Here is a 22,751-nt window from a genome sequence, read left to right as displayed (position 1 = left end):
GTTGCGAAACAGTGGTGAGGCTAATGCCGCTGTCACGAAATCGGTCGGGCTCAAAACACGTGTTGTATTTGTTTACAATCGTATCTTTGATATAAAAATAGGGAAACAACTGTGTTCATCTACACGCTTGAGCGTGGTCAATGTAATAAACGCGTGAAAGCATAATGGCGGTAGCTTTTAGTAGTAGTGACCAAGCCGCGATCGACCGGACCGTGGAACTGCCTTTCGGGAATGCCGCACCAACGGAAGAGTCTCAACTCGACTTCAGATATGAGATCCAGCGGTGCATATCTTGGATCCGTGAGAACAGTTACAGAAAGGTAAAAACTATTGCATTGAAAAACTAACCCAAACCTAGTGACAACATACACCAGATTGATTGTGTCGTATGAAGAATTTACAGCGCAAACACACGAAAGACAAAGAGCGCTACACCACAAGCGCCCTTTGTCCTTCGCGTGTCTGCGCTGTAAATTCTTCACATGGGCTGACAAGCCCGACTGGTCCTTAGTGTCGTATCAAACTTTGTTACGTGGTCTCTCGTTGGTACAGAACTTAAACTAAAAAATTTCATGGGGGTTCAGTGCGCCGACGCTGCGCCGCGGCTCCGGATTAATTTTGAACACCTGGGGATCTCGACACAGGCTTTGTTTTTTGCTTTTCGCCACCGTCTGCAAAGCAGGCGCCGCGGCCTGGATCGAACTCCAGTCCTTGGGCTGAGCAGCGCAATGACCTCTGAGCCACCGCGGCGGGTTAGAATCTGAACTCAAAATGCTGCATATGCCTTCGACATGCTAAAAAGCGCGAAAAGACGGGTACACAAGAATCAGTATATCCTCAACTTGCACAGAACAGGCGCCAAATTTCTGCGTTGCATATGTATATGCAGAAACTACGAAACATATTTGGAAGAAATGAGTGGCGAGGGATAGATTTGTACCAGGTACGCCCAATAAACACCATTTGAAGTACACACATAAATCAATTTAATTTCCTGAAAGTAGCTTTTTCCGATCATGGCGAAGGAATTCATCAAATTTCAGTTCCTACAACAGAACCCCCATAGGGTTTTTCGAACGATATAAATACTGTGGCTTCTCGTCAACTATGAGAAGGATCGCTTAGGTTCCTCACGTGCCATTGAAAGCAGATTATAAACACTTGTCCCTGGAAGCACCACTGGAGAAAACCCCTGTGATAATGTTTTAGTAGATATCGGTGATTTCGAACGAAAAACCAGTGGCACTTTTAAGTTATAGCCCAGTAAGAAATAGGGGAGCAGTTGCTTTCTTTAATTTTTTCCTACCTTAATGCTAAGCTAGCAAACGTGAGCCTAAATGTCTACGATTGCTGGTCAGATTTGCTTTACGGTGTGCAGATATTTTGCAAAGCTAATGCAAACTACAAGTAACTTTAATACAAAATGCTTTATAATGACCACTAGGTCATCAAAATGTGATTTTTAGGCAGTTGTGGAGGTGTACACATCTGTAGTTGTACATGGTTGGAAAAGCGCTTTTTTGTAACACAAGGGACAAACGTAGAGCGAAAGAAAACCAGACAGAACGAGTGAGGCGCTACCGATACCGACAACTACCGATACCAACTAGCCCAACAACAAGCCTTACTGTACACATCTGTAAGTAAAAACAGTGAGCAGAGGAGCAGTACCATAAAAGGTCTGTATGACAAAGCATCACAGTACCGTTGCGTGTATAGTGACTCCCCAAATATTCTGCCGTTATCGCTTCGTCTGGCAATGTGTTCACTTCCCATAGCGCAGTAGTCTCACCATTTTGTTGTCCACCTCTGGCACTCAATTTCCCACCCCCAGTCCACTTCCGTTTCATTCATTCTCTTTTTTTTTTTTTTTTTAGCCAGCATGTCCTTTTCTTTAGTTTACTCTCGAATCTGCAGGACATACTTTCCATCCTTCAGGATAAAACCTAGTGCTTTTCCTTTATATGACTCCTTGGGCTTATCTAAATTTTCTTTCAAGGGTCCTCTTAAGATGCCGTTTTTCATCTCCATACACAAATACCATTACAATGCAGTGATAGTGCATGTTCATTTCAATGTTCAATGATTTCAAGTGCTTAATGTTCAATGATTTCAAATACGGAACCAGACATTAATTCTTCACATAATTTAATTCGTGACGTGTATTCTGTTTCAGAAAATTGTTTGAACTTGGACCGCACTCATTGTACCCTAGACATAAGCCATCCCAACAGGTGGGGGAGGGGGTGAGGATGTGCTGTACAGAGTGCAACATACTTGTCTATAACACAGCTTCCGTACTTCCAACCTTATCCTGCCTTGCCCGAGCGGGGCTTGAAGAAAACTACTTTGGCATTCTGCACTCTAATCCCTCCCCATTTGTCACCAACATTTTTGTAAAAAGTTTGTGTGGGCAGCTTTCAGGTGTAACAATTTGAAGTTGAACTCGCTGTTATGGACAAGCGTGTTGTGCGCAGTACTCGCCCAAATCGTGGGTGTCAGGTGATAGACTAAGTAAGAGACAACCCCTCAATGGATTCCCTAGAATTCCCTAGCTCGACGCATTCCCTTGGGATCCCCAGGGAGAGATACCTTACTGGTCAGCATAAAGACCTAGGGAATCCATCGAGGGGCTGTGTATCGCTTTTTCCCAGTTGCTTGATACCCATGCATGGTGCCGTTCTGCCAAGGGCAGGCCTGATTGCCAAGAAAAATCGAAGTCAGGTACATCTATTGAAGCATTCATTAGTTGTGGGCTTCGCTAATGCGTGACATTATGTTTACTTCAGTTCTTTGCCCTCCCACCAGGTGGCCCTACAGTTTCCGGATGAAATGCTCGTGGACTGTGTCGCGGTGACACTCAAAATCCAGGCTGCAGTTGAGGGTGTGGTGTTCATTTTGGGTGACACGTCTTATGGAAGGTACGTGGGGCACTCTAATGGACGTATTCCAGAGGCACAATGAAATCATTAATTAAGCATACCTAAAGGAACTCTGTGGTGAGTGGGAAACTAGTGGCAAATGTGAGGGGGCGTGGAGGAGGCAGCCACCACCCCTTAGCGACCTAAAATGACCGAAGAAATTACTGTTTCAGATGCCTGTAAAGACCTATTGCCTGTCTGTGGGCACACAAATAAACACGATTTTTTTTTATCACTAGAAGGACAAAAAATATTGTTCTTATTCGTCTACTGCAATGTCATCATCATCACAGACAAGAATACTTACCACCGCCCCCTTCTATAGCAGTCGCGCAAATTTGCATCTGTTGGAAACAATGTCCGATTATTGTATTGTATTAAAGCTGAGAATGTGTTTGCAAAGTTGAGAGTGTTTCCGGCTGATATACTGTATTTTCCGGTGTATAGGTGGCGGTTTTTTTTTTTTTGCTGAAATTTTCGTAGGTGCGTTTTAACCACCGGTGCGGCTTATGTATGGAATAAATTTGGTATGTGGTGGCCGCGCATGGTCCGCGCTCGAAGAGGTGCCTGTGTGCTGCGTGATGTCAGCGCACGCTAAGAGACGCAGCTCTATGGTCTAAGTGAAGGAATTATTTGTTAGCGAGTCGGAGGAAGAAGGCTTCGATGGCTTTGCCTAAACACCGTCTGTAAGCACATGCCGCCTGTGTGTACCAATAAACCATTTTTGAGAAGTTAGTTCTGTCTAGACTTTGGATGGTAGATGCACATGTCTAGCACTGCTTTCCGGGGGATGCGTTCAGAGGAGGTGGCCACCCCAACCATGTACTTTCGCTGCACTTTTCTAACGAACTGATCCTCTATGAGTTTATGATTAACAAGTGCATTTTGTACACCGGTGCGACTTAAATACGTTTTTTCTGGAAAAGCTGCCATATTGAGGAGGGCGTGACTTATAGACTGAAGAATACGGTAAATTCATTCTTTCTCAAGAAAGTTACGTTCAAAAAAGCAGTTTCTCATGATCCTCCCTCCCAAGTCATCATTCACAAGACTAAATAAATGTATCGGAGTGTTGACACATTTAACTTTCACAATCATTCATGGACAGACAATTCATTCCGGGGCCGCGCAGTTAAATGCCTATCGCGGCGGGTGCACAGTTTCTTTCTTTTCCTGGGACAGACGCCGCTAGCTTATCCTGTGCCGAGCGCTTGTGGCATTATCTGGCCACCCTAGGAAGCGTCGTTTCTCCTCTCCTGCTCTCACTCCGTGCTTCTGACACGTCCATGTTGTCACAGTTGCTGCATCGACGAAGTCGCCGCCGAGCACGTTTCTTCGGACTGCGTGATCCACTTTGGCCACTCCTGCCTGAGTGTTCCCTCAAGGCTTCCCGTGCTCTACGTGTTCGGACGGTTGCCGTGCAGCGTGGAGGGTCTGGCAGAAGCTGTGCAGGGTGTGCTGCCCGACCCCGATGCCCGAGTCGTCGTGCTCTTTGACACGCAGTACGACCACTGCAGGGGTGAGTGTCGGTACGCACTCCCATCTGGCAACAGAGGGAGGTGAGGTTCCGTTTCCTTGCGAATACAAGCCGGGCATTTCCTGTGCGCATCCAACGCCATCTACTGGTTCACTTGGAACACTCCTTCTTTTATGCAACTGCTCGAAGAGCTCCGCTGTTCTGCCTCAGAGCCTAGGGATAGAACCATGGGTTTCGGAACAAATGCGTCGGGCTTTAGCGCCAGCAATGCCAATACTGTTTCCAAGGTCCGGGATTTTTTTTTATGGTGAAATGATCCCTTGACTCCATTCTGCGCATTCGTTTTGTAAATAAAAGTGGTTCGGTGTACTTTAGGTCGGTTTAAGGCGGACTCACCTGATCACATTATGTTACCCGCCGCGGTGGCTCAGTGGCTAAGGCGTCGTGCTGCTGAGCACGAGGTCGTGGGTTCGATTCCCCGCCACGGCGGCCGCTTCTCTGATGGAGGTGAAAAGCAAAAACACCCGCCGTGTGTTCGAGACTTCGGCGCACGTTAAAGATCCCCAGGTGGTCAAAATTATCCGGAGCCCTCCACTACGGCGTGCCTCATCGCCTGCGTTGCGTCGGCATGTTAAACCCTACAATCAATCAACCTTCCTATGGGACTTATCAATTGTGAGACACAGGCTTCAAGAGCATTGTGTGCCGATATGAAGCTTTACAAACACATATACATGTTCCTAACGTCCTAGTTTGCTTCTTTTCGACATATATCACTTCTTTAGTGAAATAGACAAGAAAAACATTTTGGTTTATCTAGCTTTCACTAGGTGGCGGTAGCTGCCTGGCAAGGGAAAGTTTCATGTCCTTGTTTCAGTACAAAGGGGACATATTTCTAAAATAAGCAAACTGGGCCGTTGTGAACACTTCCGTGTACAGTTGAACCTCGATATAACGAACTTCGATTTAACGAAATTCGCGATATAACGAATTTTTTCAAGTTTTCTAACAAAATTTTGCTAAATGCATGTATTTTTGTCTCGATTTTACGAAGTAATTTTGTGCGGCACTTTCGATTTAACGAAGTCACGGCAAGAAAGGAAGAACGAAATTCCGGTCGGGGCACGTTTTATTTTGCCTCTCAGGCCCTAAATTGAAAAAAATTCAGTACTCAAATTGACTCTTGAAGGCTAAAATGAAGGAAAAGCGGTGAAATCTACGGTTAACAACAATTAAAAGCGAAGAACGAAGCTGCACAAACCGCTAGCGGTCATAGACGGTTTAATAGTGGGGTCACTGTTTTGACGTCTCCATCGTTGCCTACGCCAGCGCCCTCTATGCTTAGGCTGCCGAAGCCTACTTCAAGCTTTTTTTTTCTGCGCGTCATTGCTCACGGTGCTGCTGCTCTAGGTTGTGCTCGCTGATAACCAAATTAATATTTTGTTCGTGCATCGTTAGGTGAGTCTTGTAAGCAGCATGAGCACTCCAAGAGAAAGAAAAGTGTTCCGAACAAGAGCCTGAGGAAGTTCGGTGAAACTGACAGCCAGCTGAGCACAAGGTCGCGGGTTCGATTCCCGGCCGCGGCGGCCGCTTTTCTGATGGAGGCGAAAAGCAAAAACGCCCGTGTGTACGAGATTTCGGCGCACGATAAAGATCCCCAGGTGGTCAAAATTAATCCGGAGCCCTCCACTACGGCGCGCCTCATCGCCTGCGTTGCGTCGGCGCGTTAAACCCCACAATCAATCAATCGAAACTGACAGCCACCGAAGTGTGATGGATGCCATCGATGTTCTGCGGAGGCACGCAGGTGCACACGAATGTTTAAGACCTTGTTAGCGCTGTCAGCGTACGAGCGTCACGTAAAGCCCGCCCTGGTCAAGAAACGCCAAGCACTGCTTACGGACTTCTTCACTACGGCTTGAACATCGAGTGCTGGTGGCAATAAATTGCTCTCTTTGAACGTGGTCATCTTCGTTTCACCAGCGTTCATTAAACAGCTGCGGTGCGGAGAAATCAGTTTCGTAAGGGCTTAGTGGGCATAAAAGTAATTGCTTAATCGAATTTGGCCGGAAGATTTTAATGTAAGCTTTCCGCTTTCCGGAGCACGTAAGCGCTGCTCCACACAGTGAAGCGGTCCGCGTGTACTCCGCTCAACTCGCAATCATGGCTTTATCTCGAGTGTTGTGGTTGCATCACGCGCCCATACTGCAGAGCCTTTGTACATGAAAAAAGTATTTCGAAAGTTTCATAGCAGCCTTCCGCTGTTGGCCCGCCGCGCCTAAGCCTACCACTGAATGGACGAAAAGAGGCGTAACTTCGAACGAGCACCTCGGCGGGGTGAAGTTCACGGGACATGGACGCGGGTTCAATTGACTAACAGCGGCATTTAGTAGTGACCGAAATGAAAAAAGAAAAAGTGGAAACCTAGTCTGCTATCATATTTAATGAGGCGTTGCGGAAAAAGCACCGGTTTTACGATGACACATGAACTGCCATCGGCTATGCGAATTCCATTGCCCAAGTGTTGAAACTCTTAATTCACACAATTTTCGCGGCCAGTTTTAGTACAAATTTCGCTTTAATTGGAGAGGTAACTACATAGCAGTTGTTGCCTGGCGAGGGCCAAAGTGTTAAAGCCCCAATAACTGGTTAAATAACCTGTAAAATCGAAACCTCGATTTTACGAAATTCTCGATTTAACGAAATTTGCGGCCCCAAGTACGACTTCGTTATATCGAGGTTTAACTGTATTTGCAAAACTTTCCGTATTGGCGCCCGTGGGTAATGTAGTAGCGAGTCCCATAGGAACGTTGGCACGTGAGACCCCCTTAAAGGCCAACTGCACTCAAATTTCACCTCGGCCAAATTTATTTTTAATGCGTAGTAAGTACCCCCAAATAAGCTGGGACACAAGTGGTAGCCCCGTGAAACGCCTCGTTAATCAGTCAGAAGCGTTTAAAAAAGCTCCGCCGCAGACCACTCTGCACCTGCCGGCGGATCGCGTAAACAGGCATGACACGCCTCTGACGTTCCAGCCGACGGTGGCTTTTTCCTCTGGCCAGCCACGCAGCGGGAGAACCGGTCGAGCTCTGCTGCCCCGTGCGCGCGTAGAGCTTGCGCGCAGACATTCTCCCGAACTGGTGACCGTCCGGCCGCTCGCTGGACGGCTGCAACGTCACTGCAATGGCCGCTCTCTCCTCGGTTTCGGTTTCAAAATCGCCGATTTTTGCTGGCCGCTTGCGGCGTCCACGTGCGTATTTCAGCTGTTGTATTTTGCATGTTGCTTTCTTTTTAAGCAGACTAAACGGAAATAGGGTTTTCAAGAAGTCGAAATTTTGAGTGCAGTTGGCCTTTAAAGGTTGTGGGCACGGTATACAGTCTAATCCCGCTACAACGAAGTCTGCTTCAATGAAATATTTCCAATTCCCCGTCAGCTAGCCATAGAAGTCTATGCAACAAAGTCTTCGCCACAACGAACCATTTGTCTGGCTTGCTTTCGCTTCAACGAAGCTTTCGATGATTTGGACTTGGTTTGAACAATTATTTTAAAATAAAATAAGCATGGCGCCAGCTATCTGTAACTTTTTGTACATTAAGGACGCTTAGTTTCACCGAAAACATGCGCGGTGCGCCCACACATGGCCCGCACTGCCACCCAGAACAAAAACAAACTCGTAGGTGGACGCAATTGTTTGATGGTGATAACGATGCGGTGGGCCGTGTTTACATGAGGCGCAAGCCAGGTTCGCCAAGCCGGAACTATAGCCAATCCGTATCCAGTTGAAATCGTGCAAATGTGCTCTGCTGCTGCCGCAGCGCCGTCATGTACCTATGTGTTATGAGCAGCTGTCCTTACAGTTTTCCTTCTACAATTCTTCAAATTCAAAAGCATAAATAATGTTTTCGTGTTTAGTCTTGAACCCGCGTCATCTTATCTTAGTCGTGAGCGCGTGGTCGCGATAAATGGAAGCGCACGCGGCTTGCCTGCCAAGGTCAGTTGCTGCCTTGCCTACTCAGAGGATAAGTTAACGGCACCCTTCCTGCTACAAGCGAGAGGGGGGCTTCCAACCGCCTAGCAGCTATCTGCTGCAAGTAATCAGCTCGGTGGAAACGCCTGGCCGTACAGCAATACGCTTTTCGCCCGCATTTCTTCGCCTCTCCCCCTTCTCCTAAGTATCGCGCTCTTTGCATGCCGGTAAAAGAACAGATAACCATTGGTATGTTTGTTATCTGAATAAACACGACATTACTGCGCGTCACTCCTTTTTCTAAACATTCTATTATGCTGCCAATGATGCGGAAATATCCGGGGCTATTTTTCTTGCCCTTCCGTGCTGTGTTGGGGCAGATTTCGTCCCAACGAATTTCCGCTTCAACGAAATTTTTTGCACGCCCCGTCAATTTCGTTGTAGCGGGATTCGACTGTAGTATCAACATGTTTATTAAATTTTTTGCATCACACTCGAAGTGCCAGGCTTGGACCTATCTTGGAAAGGAATATTTATGTTTTTGTTCGGTTAACATCCATTTTTCAACTATGCTTCCTGGCACTACAAATTAGTCGGAAATACCGTACACTGGGGAGGAACTACTGAGCAGAGACAATTGGTTTTGCACTCGCATGTTCTTTTGAACGAGGCTGAGATGAGTTTACACGAAATTCGGAAAGATTGTTAGTCGAGCTGCTTTGCTTTAAATAGAAAAACAAAGTTGCAAAAGTGTGACTTATACCCGTGCCACACGTACACGAAAAAATGTCATTAATTGTTTAAAGCCTTAAGATACTGAATGACATTACTTGGGCAGGCCGTGCTACACACGAAAACACAAAGGCGTTAAATGTGTTAGGCATGATGGTGAACATGGTCAAAAAGAGAAACGCACTCATATTTTAGAAGTTTTTAACGTAGAAAAACATGTCTTAATGTTTTGCGAAAGAAAATGTTATGAGAAATAGTGATTTCGAAAAAATGTCAGCTGTTTCTAAAAGTGGCTTCAGCAGCTGCCGTCGCCTGCCAGCAGTAGCCAGATCCGAAAAATTCAAAATGATGAGTACGCAATGTTTTTGCCTTTTCCACTGTTTCAGTAAACTTTTGTCTTCTTCAGACCTTCGCCACCAAGAGTGCACAAAAAATCGTCATATTTGGAAGTTCAGCTGCGTTTCCGCATCAACATTCTGGTGGAGAGAGTTTTGTTGGTTTCATTTGGTGCTCATTGTGTTTGAGAGTAAGCAGATTTAAGGCGTTTGTAAGGTCAAATGAGCTGTGCGGAACTCCTTAAGCCAGAAATGACATTAGAGCTAATGGCATTCGATTTTTGCGTGTAGCAGCAAATTAATGGCATTAAAGCATTAGGCACTTAATGTCATTTTTCGTGTACATGTGGCACGGGTATTACTTTGAGTCCTCATTGTTTGAGTCCTCATTGCTTTTGTGCAAATCAGTCACTCCACAGACAGCCACCGTTTTTCGCACTGTTTTTACAGCTTTTTTTTTTCCACTGCAGCGCCTCTCAGCAACACCTTTTTTCACCATTACAGCCTTTTGTGTGGATACCTACTCCGATAGCTGTGTAATGTTTCGTATATTCCAACCACTTTTTCTTTCCTTTCTCCATTGCCGCAGACGACATTTTCGCAGAAATCTCCTCCAAGTTCAAAAATGCCATCTGCTCCGAGCTGGCCATCCCACAGCAAGCCGCCAGCAACAGTGACCAAAATTGCGCAAACGTCCTAACCAAGTGTTCCCGGAGAATCCCTCTTCCGGAAGGCGTGAGCATCACCGATTGCTCCGTACTGTTCATCGGACTGGAGAACCGGACGCTAACCACCATCATGTTAACGTTGAACCAGTGCACGTGTTACTCGTACGACCCGCTAACCGGAAAGGCTCGAAAGGAGAGCCGGTCCGTCAACAAGCACCTAATGCGGAGGTACTACTTCATTGAGAAGGCTAAAGACGCCAAAATCGTGGGAATCCTTGTCGGAACGTTAGCCATGGCCAGCTTTCGCTCCGCGATCGACCACCTCAAGAGGCTGATCAAAGCGGCCGGCAAGAAGTCGTACATCCTTGTCATCGGCAAGCTCAACGTCACCAAGCTTGCCAACTTCCCGGAGGTCGACGTGTACGTGCTGGTGGCGTGTCCCGAGAACTCGTTGATCGACTCCAAGGACTTCTACCGGCCCATCGTGACACCTTTTGAGCTCGAAGTGGCCTTCAACTCGTCGCGGGAGTGGAGCCAGACGTTCTCGCTGTCCTTTGGGGACATTTTGCCGGGTAAGAGCATCACTTTCTGGTCGTTGGTTTGACATTTTGTTACACTGATAAACCATCGGTTGCCACTTCTCCGCATTAGGGCAAAGGACTGACAACTGATGGAGCAGCAGTGCAGCAGCTTGGCTGCTGAGAAGGTGAAAAAATAAAAGTAGAAAAAGGCAGATAATAATTTGGTGATTATAAGGTATCAGATAAGAATTTTGGTTGCAAGGAATGTATGCAGACTTCAGAGCAGGATAGGATCGGTTCAGGCCAAAAATATGCCAGGGAAGCTTAGTTACCTTTATTTTGTAGCGAAGTATTTAACAAAGAAGAAGTTGAGTTGAAGAATTAATGCTGCCCCTTGCACTAATTCAGGTACTGCAAGCGGCTTTTTCCTAATATACATGATCCTTGCGCCGTGAATGCTGATTCACAGTAAATTTGGAGGGACAGCCGCACAGCAGTGCTGCGAATTTCAGGTGTCAGCTGAGGCTGCTATTAATTAGAACTACCGACTGAAAAGTTGATTTATTGTAATGGAATGACAGAAGCGTTTTTATTTCATGAGCCATTTCACCAAGCCATGGCCAGTCCTCCCCCCTTGAGCGTGTGTATAAGTATTCACGTATGTAATTCCACATGTTGCATCTCATCATGTCATTCTTCTTGCCGATTCACCCCCCCCCCCCCCCCCCCCCTCTCACATCCTATAAAACATGCACTTTCCCACTCCGAACGTGACTGATACACACTCCTCCACACCTCTTTACTACCCCTACCTTTCCAGCCTGCGCTGCACTCGACACTCACTACCATTTCCTCTGCGAATGGCCCGCAGACTCATACCCCCCTTCCCTCCCCTCACATCTGGGGGCAGATGTGTTGTGGCTCAGGGGAGTCAGGCCAAGTACTGGCCACCTCCCGGGCTCTTGCAGTCGTGGCAGTGCTCTGGGCCTCTTCCGTCCCCAATACCTGATCTCAAAGGACAAAATAACATCTCTCTCTCTCTCTCTCTCTCTCTCTCTCTCTCTCTCTCTCTCTCTCTCTCTCTCTCTCTCTCTCTCTCTCTCTCTCTCTCTCTCTCTCTCTCTCTCTCTCTCACACACACACACACACCACCGCCCTCGTCCACTAAGCGGTGGAATCTCATAACAGATCACGCAATTACTAATGAGACTGTCGCTGTTGTTGTTTGAGGGAAAGGAAAAGGAAAGGAAGCGCACTGACTCACCAGTACATGCAACCCAGGGCAGCAGAGGGAACTCGTAAAGCACGATATAAAACTCTTTTGAGGAGGCGCTATTTAATTTTGTCGACTGCAGTATCCCCCCCCTTCCCCTTAGAAATAGTAGCAGTAGGAGAGCAGTGAGTTAAAATGAATGAAAGAATAATATCTTTATTCGACAACAGTTGCTAGTCTAGTGAGTGACGTGCATATCCCAAAAGAAAGCATCACTAAAAAGGTAGAACCGCAAAAAAAAAACAGAAGGTATTAGCGGTGGAAATGCAATAATGCGGGACCAGCCTGCCTTTCTGCGTGCGTGCAGACAAAAAAGGGGTGTCTAGAGCAACATGTACCTTTTGGTGTTTCGCTTATTTGATGGCTGAAGGCAGCAAAAAAGAGCGTAAATTGTTCGTGTGGGAACTCGGCGCGGAATAATTTAAAGCCCCGAGATGAGCCCGTGAAAACACGTCAAATAATCATGGTGCATTTGATTCCGCGAAGCTACTCCTGTGCTATGAGGCGCACCGCATATTGAAGGCAGGCAGAGCGATTTAGGCCGCCTGGGGCTGTTTGCGTGCGTCGAAATCTCCACACATGGATGTTTTGGTTTTTCTTTTTACTTCAGCAAAACGGCAGCCTGGTGTGGTGCTCGCAGCCACATCCTTGTGGTCGTCAGCCTACAAGTGACTCTCGGAGAAGCTTTTGAGGGCCACAGTTCTCAAGCGCTTACCCCCTCCAGGTGTGAAAGCTTTTTAAAGAAAAGTATGAAAGGCGGCATGCTCTTATTTCAGGTGTTGGCATTCGCCTTTGCGCAGTGCAGCAATTTTGCGGCCCGATTGTCATTACACAGTCGTAGTGCCAGGAAAAAGCGATGTCGATGTTTCATATCGCCTGTAGGCCGCCGAGTTTGAAATCTCGTTTGCTCAGCCCTGCACTCTGTTCGCGCTACCAGTAGTAGCATGCCGTTGTAGCATTGGGCGCACGCCTTTCTTCATGTTGGGACAATGAAGAGAGCGTTGGTAGTATTGTGATTGATCTGAAGGGGAAAGTGCACGAGAAGTTGCGAAGTCGATGGTGCGTGAAAGACAAGAAGCACCGAGTGGCGTTGTTCGCGCATTATTAGGTGCGGAAGGCCGAACCGTTTCATCGTGAACCGGCAGCCGCTCAGTTCTGGTTTGGGTTCGACATGCTCAAAAAATAACGGTTCGGGTTCAGTTCCGGCAAAAATACCGGTTCGGTTCTGGTTCTCGGTTCCGTTTGGTTCAGTTCCGGTTTGGCACCCTGGAGTAAATACGGTATGTGCTTGCACACTGAGCTATTTGAGCCAAATTTGGCGTGTATTCGCTTTATAGCAGTAAGAATGGCGGGGTAAACAATGGAAGTTACAAATGTGCACGTAAACATGGAAGCACTAGTGCGTACTATGCTTGTTATAGCTGCACAGCAGTTGGGCACTTTGGGCTTGTTTGGCCCGACACTGGCCAACTGGCGTAAGCGACATCGCCACCAATGGGACCCTTTTGGTTGAGCATACTCGATCTTTCACGAACGAATGATTACTGTCAACCACAACAAAAGTAGGTCACGTACAAATTAGGTCAAAAACAGAGCAAGTGCGGAGAGCGCTCCTCGACTGATATCGTTCGAGTGGTATCGTTGTGCCATCTGTGAAGGCGAATGCTAAACAAAGTAACGCAACAGACCGTTTCACTGTTTGCAGCGGTTGTAGTCAACATACTAACGATCGTTTTAGGCGCATTCCCTGAGCACGTCTTTGCTGACGTCGCAAAACACGGTTTAGCGGGATAGTTAAAATTTTGGCTTAAAATGTTCAATTTCTCAATGGATAAAGCATGTTTGCTGCCAGACAAGCGCTGGGGTAACCATGAAACGCCAAATGCTTCGAATAAAACAAACTTGTATTTTATCTTCCTTGCCTCTTAAAGTTTTTACAGCATACAGCAGGGGGGAGTTCTGGAGTCCATATGGGTCTGTGTACACACATCACAGCATTCCCATCATTGTTATGAACAGGATCAAAATCCCACCCCACTCATCATCATGGGAAAGGCTGGTGTACATGCATGCTGTTGGTGTGGGCTGTTGTATTGCACTTGCACTTTCACTTGCCCAGTTCCAAGGTTGAGCACCATGACCTCAAGGTCACCAGAACATTGCTGCCTCGTGAGATTGGAGCACTGTTAACGGAAGGGGTTGCACTAATTTGAAACTTTGGCTGCTTCGGAGTACTGTTTGCTGTTTAATTCAATTCGCAGTGCAGCTTTGTCGTTCGAAATATTCGAGGTTTTCCAAGAGTCGAAAGTTGCGAATAATAGAGCAATAAAAGTTGTCTCTGCTGCACAACAAGCAAGCTTTTTAAGCTTCTCTGCACTACGCGCCTTTCTTTTTGTTGACTTTTTTGCACGACACCGAAGCTGTGCAAAAAAGCCTAACACGTGTAAGCGTTGCCGGGAATGAGTGCTTGCCAACTGTTGTGTATGTTAGGTGCAGTGGAACACTACTGGTGCAAAATGTAGCTAAAAGAAGTTTCTCATCGATATAGTGGCACAAGTGACGAATCGAGGGTTATTAGGTACTTGTTGGCGTGCTTTAAGGTACTGGTCATACCAACTACTTGCATGCCTAGCAAAAGATTCTTTTTTTTTTTATGAGCATGTTAAAAAAACCACATTTCTTCATGGCAATGTGTGCCAAATATTTGTTCTACTGCTTTGCCATCCTGGCTTAAACTTTTCAAAAAATTTTGCTCTTATTTTCTCATCAGCACTAGTCCATAAACAAAGATGTGTCAACTCTTGACTGCCTAAGTTATTTTTTTTTGTAGCTAAAGTATTTAAAAATATCAATTCGCGATTAGTTTTTACTATTCGTATTCTATCCAGAATCCCAAATGTCATATTCAGATACTACGTCTAAATAGTTCTGCTAATTTTCACAGAGAAGTTGTCTTGTACTAGGTTCTGACCAAAATTGCTTGCGTCTGTTGGGTCATGGTGACAAAGCATTACACGCACTCGCTCCAGAGATAGTAAAACAGGTGCAGCTCGCAATCTAATATATGTAGCTTGGAGAAAATCATGCTGAAATTGGCCGCTACAACAACTCTATCATTACGCCCGAGTTTCATCTACTTGTTATAATTAGTTAGTTCACAGTGACTACACAGTTTACAGTTGCGTAACAGTTTTAATGTCACGTCAATACGTCCGTCTATGGTGAGAGTGTGATCATATAAAAAGATTGCAACTATAGGACAAATAATTTATAGTCGTAAGGAAGTTATGTGTGTGTGTGCCTTTACGATCAATATAGCAAGTCACCACACATAAAACAATTACGGTTATCCACCAATAAAGCTTCGTTGGTCTTCCGTTTTCACAGTAGTGGCAGGGGTCTAAATTTTTTGTCAGGCAGTTTTCCAATGAACCAACTACCCCTCATCTACACTTAGGTGGGGTCGATTTCATCATTTGAGTGAACTCATTTCTGACCCCTGCCACTCGCAGCGCAAGTTGGTTTTGTTTGGGATGTTGGGAGAATGTGCGCAAGTTTCCCCCGAACATAAAAACCTCCTTTCTCCCTTTTTGTTATGTTGCTGACAGGTGGTGAATTGTATTCGGAGCTCAGAGAAAAAGCTTCACGAGAACCCGAATACGACGTGTCCCTGGTGACTGGAAAAATGAGGAGTATTGGCATTCAAGAAGACAGCGCGGACTCTGCAAGTGGTGTCCTTGTAGCCAAGGAAGGCACGGTCGCCGTACCACGGCTGCATGTTGCTGCCTCAGGTGCTGTACCACTCTTTGGCTGAGTTGCGGTGGCTCTAGGGGTTGAGGCAGAGTCCTTTGATGTATACCATGGCACCAGGTGTGAAACTCTGCTTCAAAATCCGGGCCGTACCAGCACCCTTGCTTCGTTGATGATCTGGGGAAAATGCATTTGCGCGCCACCTGGGGGACAAAAACTGAACTTCGCTAAATGTTTACTTACGCAACACAACTTAAAATCCAGCAGTTTGTGTAGTGCGGTAACCGCAAAGAATTTCCAGATGAATTAATGGACATCATTCTAATTTGGCACCAATCTTCCCGCAGTCTGAATGGTGGTGACACGTGATGTCTAAACGCGACACTAATGTGTGCATACAAAGACAGGGTTCGCACAGGTCCTTGAAAACCTTGAAAACCCTTGAATTTAGAAGTGTCAATTTCAAGGCCTGGAAAGTCCTGGAATTTTTAAATGGTCCTTGAAAACCCTTGATTTTTCCGGAGAGAATCAATGTCCCTGTCTTTTCACAAGAACTTAAAGTGTTTGTCGTGGATTTTAGGTGCTAAGAAATGCAAAGAAACATTGTAGCAATCAAGATTAAGTGCATTTTGCGTGAAATGACAAGTTTGGGGAATTTTTTTACTACAAGGCAGCATTGGGAGCAGGCACTTGTCAATCCAATCCATGTCACTATACAATCCAGTGAAAGCCAGCTACTGTTCTCTATCTTGCATCATCCATCTAGTCTGGATGCTCGCTCCTTGCATGTTTGCTGTGCCTCATACGATCCATCTGCATTTGCTTTTATGTGCAAATGGTGGACGTGCACATTGTTCATCCTGCCTTGCTGCAACACTTGCGGATTTAATTTCAACTGATAGTTTGCTGACAAAGCAGGAGATGCAGGCAACATTAACGAACTTTTGAAATCAAACAGCTTACCAACCATGAAATAAAAAAAAGATCTGGGGGAGCAGTCACGAACGCGTTGGTGCCTATCTAAATGTGCACTAATGTGCTTAGGTATTGTGCAACAAAAAACTTTTGCATTGTGTTGAAAAAGTTATAAAATAATCCCTGATAAAACATTAGACGGGGACCTTGAAAATGTGTTTTCTGGTCCTTGAAAACCCTTGAATTTTTGCTTTTGAAGCCTGTACGAACCCTGAAAGAGCTCCATTGTTTACAATACGCAATTCAAAAAACACAATTATGCAGGAGTAGGCAAGTCTGCAATATATTATAGTTTCAGCCAGGTACAAGTTTTCAAAGGGACCGTGCAACACCCTTTGAGCAGTGCAAATAAACCTGAGCAACGTTTAGATTACACTGCCAAGAGTAACTGAGCCAAATATTACACATGCACGTGAACTGGTGAGCGTGCAAATTGCTGTGAAAGATGCGGAAAAACCAGCCGTGCTCTCTTCAATTTTCCTCATTATGCACCCCTGGTATGGCCTAAACGACGTCATTGCGACCATGGCTGTCCTATTGGCTGTTGCTGGTCAACTTCGTGGCTTAATTCTCGCATTTCCTGTGACGATCCGCCATCGTCTGCGCTGTGTACGAACCTCTTCAATTTCCGAGCCTGTACGAACAGTTTTGGCGTTTCTATTGTGTTTTGAGTGCACGCTTAGTTTGAGTGACGAACTCAATACTCACCCTTCAATGACACCCCTCTACAACAAACGTTTATTGATTCAAAAAATGCCAAAAACGCCCTGAGCGTGCTTGCCTGAGCACGGGCTTGCGAGCAGGCAGCCATGCCAGCTTTTTCGTGGCACCAGACCGAAAATAGACCCCTCCACGTTGCAGAAAAAAGGAGACAACTCCTCGCCTTGTGATATATTGAAGGCCGCCAAAGAGAACGCCGCAAGCCGCCCCAACTCTCCGGGAGAGGGCGCACAGCTTTCGTCGCAATGTCCACGGTCGAGTTGAGAGGGAACAATTATGCGTGATTTCTCATTGCACCTAGTTTGTGATAGTGAACGAATTTTCATAATTCTTGTGGGAGGAGATTGCTGGGACAATAGACTTTACCCCAAAATACATTCCGAGTAGTCGATGCTAAGTGCTGCAGGGCCCCTTTAAATGTGTACAGTTGAAAGTATGTTGCTGAGTGGCTCACTGTTGCCAGCATTCGTTTTGGCAGCATGCGTGAGGCTGGAAGGTCTAAAAATTCCTCTTCGTAACATTGTTGGGTCATATAAAAAAATGGTTCTGTTCGAGGTGTTTTAAGTGGTGTCCTTTAATTTGAGATAGAGAGCATATGGCCTCCAAAAACGGTTGCCTGTCCCCTTTAGAGAAAAGGTTTATAGTAGGTATTGGAGTGCAACAACCAACTACATACTCAAAATGGCATGCTGGTCACTTGAAACTGGTTGAGCGTGACCACATGCCTAGATTTTTAAAAACCATTCTTTGGGAAAAAATAGTCCTCGGTGTTCTATTTTTTTTCCTTCGTGCAGAATAACGAAACTTTGCTTGATCGCCATTGGTATGGTAGCTGTTTCAATTGCATGTTTTTTCATCGTGTTATTTGCATCGCAGGCGAGTTTCTCATGAACCGGACATGGCAGGGGCTCGATCCAGACCTTGGCAAGACACCGCCTGCCCAGGTTCAAAAGGGGCAGATGGGACTGGCAGCCGGTTATGAAGGAGAGGGTGACACACCATCGAAGCCACTGTAGCCGGCTGCAACATGTCTGCAGGATCCGGGGGCACTTGTAGCCGTAGCCGAAGCCATGGGTACAAGAAGTACGGAGGGAAGGAGTATGGATTTCTATAGCCCATCAACCACCATGTTTCACGAAGCCTGTTTGGTTTCCTGCATTAACACCTACATCACTAAAACAGTTGAAATTTTTTAAGAGGACTGCGACAAATTATGTGCTGTTTGAAAGCATGTAGAAAAAAACTAAAAAAAGAAATTGGAGCCCTTCCACCCTGGGAAGGGTGTAAGAACTCTCTGCAAATCCAACCAGACGTCCAGCGAAGCTGGCGGTCTGGTTGGATTTGCTGTGTTGGGGTTTAGCTTTGTTGGAGATTTGCTACATTGAGTTATGAGGAGAGTGGCCCCATCTCTACATCAAAGACTAAGGACACACAATTTTGTAGCGTAAGCTACACTGGCCGAGGTTGAGCAGTTTCGTGTCGACCCTGAAGGGCTGTGCTGCGCAAGCGCAAGGAGCATTGAATTGCATTGGATTGGATTGGATTGGAAATCCAATCCAATTGGAGTACGGGTGCGTAGAGAATTGGGTCTGCACATTCGCCAGTCTGCGCATTCCAGAGGAGTGACGAGATGCACTGGTGCTGGCGCGTGCCCAGCCACCAAAGAGGCAGTGCCATTGCGCAATGCTAGAAGGGAAACCCCACACGTGGCCAGGAGTATAAATTATGGCTGTAACAATACTCCCTTCGTAGATGGCCGCGCTTCACTGCACAGCCCGTAATGTGGGAAAGCCGGCTTCCTCAAAGTGGGCTTCTGAACAGTGTGTGCATTGCGGGAAAGACATTTTTCCAGGAAATGTGGAGGCCCTAAGACCTGTTCTATTCTTTGTACATTTTGCTGCCAAGTCCTCAAGTTTTCATTCCACACGGGCGCAAGAACTGGGTGGATTAGAGATGTACAGCTTTACTGAAAGCCTGTATGATAAAAAATGACAGTCAGTTTCTTCCTTGAGGAAGCTGTAGAACGCATCAAATGGAGCGATAAACCATTTGACTGGGCAGGCAGGAACGCCAGAACTCCCAGCATGGTTCGCGGAGCCCTTATTAATTTTTGGCCCATCCCCATGTGGGTATGTGCCATATCTTGCTTGGTGCAGATCAGTTTCATCGAACAGCAGAAGCAACTAGTTCCTCTGACCTTCCTAAACCTTTCATGCAACCAACTGTCCTATATCTCATTTTGTGTATCCGTTATTTACCTATATCTCTTGTTCTTTGCATCTATATCTCATTTTGGGTATCCATTATTTCCCTGTATCTCTGGTTATTTGTATTTTTACCTTTTAATTATACAGCTAACACTGTGTAATTAGGAAATGTTTTGTTCTTCAAATTCCCTCTACTTTTGCTCGTTATTGTCATCTTTGTTATTTGTGTACTCCACACTCCCCTCTGTAATGCCTTTTGGCCCGTTGAGTGTAATAAAGACGATTTGGCCACTCCCCCCATAGTTATGGTCAACAGGTAGCTGTATCCCTGGCTCAGCTTCTTTGTATCTGACGCCAGTGGACCTTCAAGGTTTATCTGGCAACAACCCGCGCGTTTCTGCCTTCGGTGTTCAAGTTGGTTTAAGTTGCAAGGTGGTGGGGGGCTAAAGATGACTCGACGCGATACTAAAGTATCTTGCCAGAAATTGCACGCAACTTTTCAGCCCTAGAGAACCACTAAGTAGTAGATATTGTAGTGTTGCGGTGGCGACGGCCCCTAAGGGGCATGGCAAAGAGGCAACGCGCATGTTGAAGGTGAAATCCAGGAGATAATTTTTTGAAGATGGCATCGCCTGTATAGCCGATTCGCAACCCCCTGCTGGTAGACCACCGAAATGCTGGGATCTGAGAACCCCGATACCACAGATATAAAACAGTTTCTACAGCTTTTTCCAACACTTTGCAGTGGCATTACCCAAACGTGGTGGACAAGAATTCAAAGGAGCAATTGCTGAACTTGACCTTGAAATCCACGTGCACCTAGCTGACAAACTGAATTCAGCATTTTGCAAAATGTCTTGAATTAGTTATTTTGCTAGAGAAGCTTCGTGAGTGAGTGTTTGGCGAAGTCTTTCTGCAACGAACACGCTGTTTTTACCTGAAAAGTGAGGAAGCAGCAAAATTAAGTGAAGTTACATTGTTACCGTCCCATCACATTAACCAAATAGACCATAAACTATTTTTAAAGGCACTAGCGAAACGTCTGCAATATGTTAAAAAAAATTCAGTCCCCTTCCACTCTGAAGAAGGATGACCAGCAAAGCAGTGGTGGCAAGCCTCAACGCGAGCGACAATGCGCATTGACCAGGTCGTAGGCCAAGGGCTGCACAAATCAAAACATGTTTGTTTGTAATTTGCGATTGAGCAAACTTACTGTTTAATTACCTGAATTGAAATTTAATGAACAAGTTTTATTCCACAAGGACAAACATGGGGCTGTCCACTTCCCTCTTGTAGAAGTGCATGTGTTAGCAGCAGACGAGGATTCCACAATATTTACAACTTCACTGGGAACTGTGAAATTTTGAAAAGTAAGTAAAAGTCTGTGTAATGTTAGAGTCGGCTTAGTGACTAATTGTCTTATAATTTGTTTCGGGATAGTGTCAGTGAAACAAGACTTAAAGGCACAGGGTAAGCCCTATACTTGCCATGCATTTTTGGCCATTTTGAGGTACATTTTTCTCGGCATCTAATAAAGATATCTGCTTAACGTATATATCATTTTCTTTCAAATTTTGTGCTCTTTTAACTGTACTAGAATTGTGAACATTCTTAAAAAATTCAGTTTTTTATAATTTTTTGTCCGTTAGTACCTACATTTTGGCATTATTTTAGTATTAAAAGTTGTGTACCAAAAAAACTCTTACGCGCATATTTTCAATTCTAGTACAGCAGGTGTGACAAGTTATGTAGATAACAGGGGAAAAAAATCAGCTCGTTGTCTCGGAAGATATAAGAAATATTGGTACCTATGTAAGAAAAAAGATCGTTCTGAGATAATTGAGTTTAAAGGAGCACTGACACCAATTTTCGGCGTTAATATTATTGCACAGTTCGCTTCCTTCGCTCAACATAATACCCTGGCTGAAATATGAGCGGCCTGCGGCGCGAAGAATGTAGTTCAATTGGATCTCATTTATCGCGCCGACGGAGCAGCGCGCGGAGCGGCACTCAGCAAATGGACATCAGCGTGACGTCAATCCATGAGCGGAAAAGAAGTGACGCGACAGCGCTCGTCAAAAACTCGTGACGTCCCTTCACGCGCGCGACCCCACGAGCGGCGAGCGGGCACAACACCCTCTCAAGCGGGCGCCGGTGACGTCCGCACAAAGCGGTGAAGTCTGTCCGGGAGTCTGTCCGGGAGTCTGTCATATGCGCCGTTCGGGATGAAAGCGCGGGAATTTGAAACAAACTATTTTCAGGCCGTTCAATGTAATTAACTATCGCACGCTGGAGTATTTAAAGTGCTGTTTCGGGTTCGCCAGGCCATTAAGCATCGATAAAAACAATAAAAGTGGAACATACAATTTTCGTGTCAGTGCTCCTTTAAAGTAAAAAAAGAGGTGAAGAACGATACTTTTTTGGTAAAAACACCAATGGAGCCATTTATTTAAAAAGCACCAGCTTCATAATCACTGTCAAAGTCAGTTTTTTTGCTTTTCACCCGGTCGTTTGTCCTTCCTTGACTATTTTGTGCACCCTCGTACAGATCTGTTCACACAGTGTTTTGCTTGTGGTCAACCTCCTTAAGCCACTTGATGGTGGTGTTGCGCCCAGGGTTTGGTCTGAATGATTTCAAAATGCTGGCTCATGCGTTGCTTCATCATTTAATGAAAGAACAGCATCCAATGTTGCAATCATTAGAGTGTGAAGCCCAAAAAATATGTTTTTTGTGCGCAGCTTCGAAGGGCAGATGTGGAAAAAACGTGCAACAGGGTCTTTGGATTGCCCTCGCTGAAAAATCAGCTATGCAATGGTTGCTAAGCAATTTCTTAATACAGCTGGTTCCAGAAAAGCATTTTGATCTGAAACTGGGAGTTTTTTGATGAAAAAAAAAATGACAATAAACCCTGAGAACATTCTTAAGAGGATGGGGGCACTTACTACTTGCTTACGGGAAAACTGCTTTTTAGCGAGGAATAAGACTTTTTAAGGCAAGTGTGAATATGGAAAATGTGCACAAGGTATTGAACTTCCTTAATTGCGAAGAAAAACAAAAAGTCATTTTTTCAAAATTTCGCCTTACCCTGTGCCGTTAAAGCCACTTTCTATTATAATACTCCCTCCGATGATGGGAGTGCTTCACTGTTCAACACTTAATGTGGGAAAGCCATCTTCATCGTCATCGGCCCCTTCCATAGATTT

General features: G+C 45.6%; 1 protein-coding gene across 2 annotated transcripts; it reads left to right on the top strand.

Moving 5' to 3' along the window:
- The first annotated feature begins 31 nt into the window (after nucleotides 1-31).
- On the top strand, nucleotides 32-21,067 carry Dph2 (Diphthamide biosynthesis 2). Of its 2 annotated transcripts, none has more exons than XR_013320635.1 (6): nucleotides 32-320; nucleotides 2,809-2,921; nucleotides 4,220-4,440; nucleotides 10,023-10,673; nucleotides 12,506-12,619; nucleotides 15,504-15,635. XR_013320635.1 is itself a non-coding variant. In XM_077692740.1 (6 exons), exons 1-6 carry the CDS (start codon nucleotides 165-167, stop codon nucleotides 18,354-18,356), a joined length of 1,464 nt encoding a protein of 487 aa, XP_077548866.1. In that variant the 5' UTR covers nucleotides 32-164; the 3' UTR covers nucleotides 18,357-21,067. The 2 variants fall into 2 exon arrangements, 1 of the variants encoding a protein (XP_077548866.1); XM_077692740.1 differs by lacking the exon at nucleotides 12,506-12,619 and adding an exon at nucleotides 18,217-21,067 and having other exon boundaries at nucleotides 15,504-15,686.
- The last annotated feature ends 1,684 nt before the right edge of the window (nucleotides 21,068-22,751 follow it).

This window comes from Haemaphysalis longicornis, unplaced genomic scaffold (assembly GCF_048455015.1).
Source record: "Haemaphysalis longicornis isolate Haplotype H1 unplaced genomic scaffold, Haemaphysalis longicornis Haplotype H1 scaffold_12, whole genome shotgun sequence".
Taxonomy (NCBI): domain Eukaryota; kingdom Metazoa; phylum Arthropoda; class Arachnida; order Ixodida; family Ixodidae; genus Haemaphysalis; species Haemaphysalis longicornis.
This window is presented reverse-complemented; position numbering and strand designations above follow the sequence as displayed.

Bases quoted from the DNA above. Each gene is read 5' to 3' on its own strand.
- Dph2 (XM_077692740.1), top strand. From the start codon at position 165: ATGGCGGTAGCTTTTAGTAGTAGTGACCAAGCCGCGATCGACCGGACC. The intron at 2,922-4,219 runs GTACGTGGGGCA...ATGTTGTCACAG, and splicing joins GGTGACACGTCTTATGGAAG to TTGCTGCATCGACGAAGTCG. The intron at 4,441-10,022 runs GTGAGTGTCGGT...CCATTGCCGCAG, and splicing joins GCAGTACGACCACTGCAGGG to ACGACATTTTCGCAGAAATC.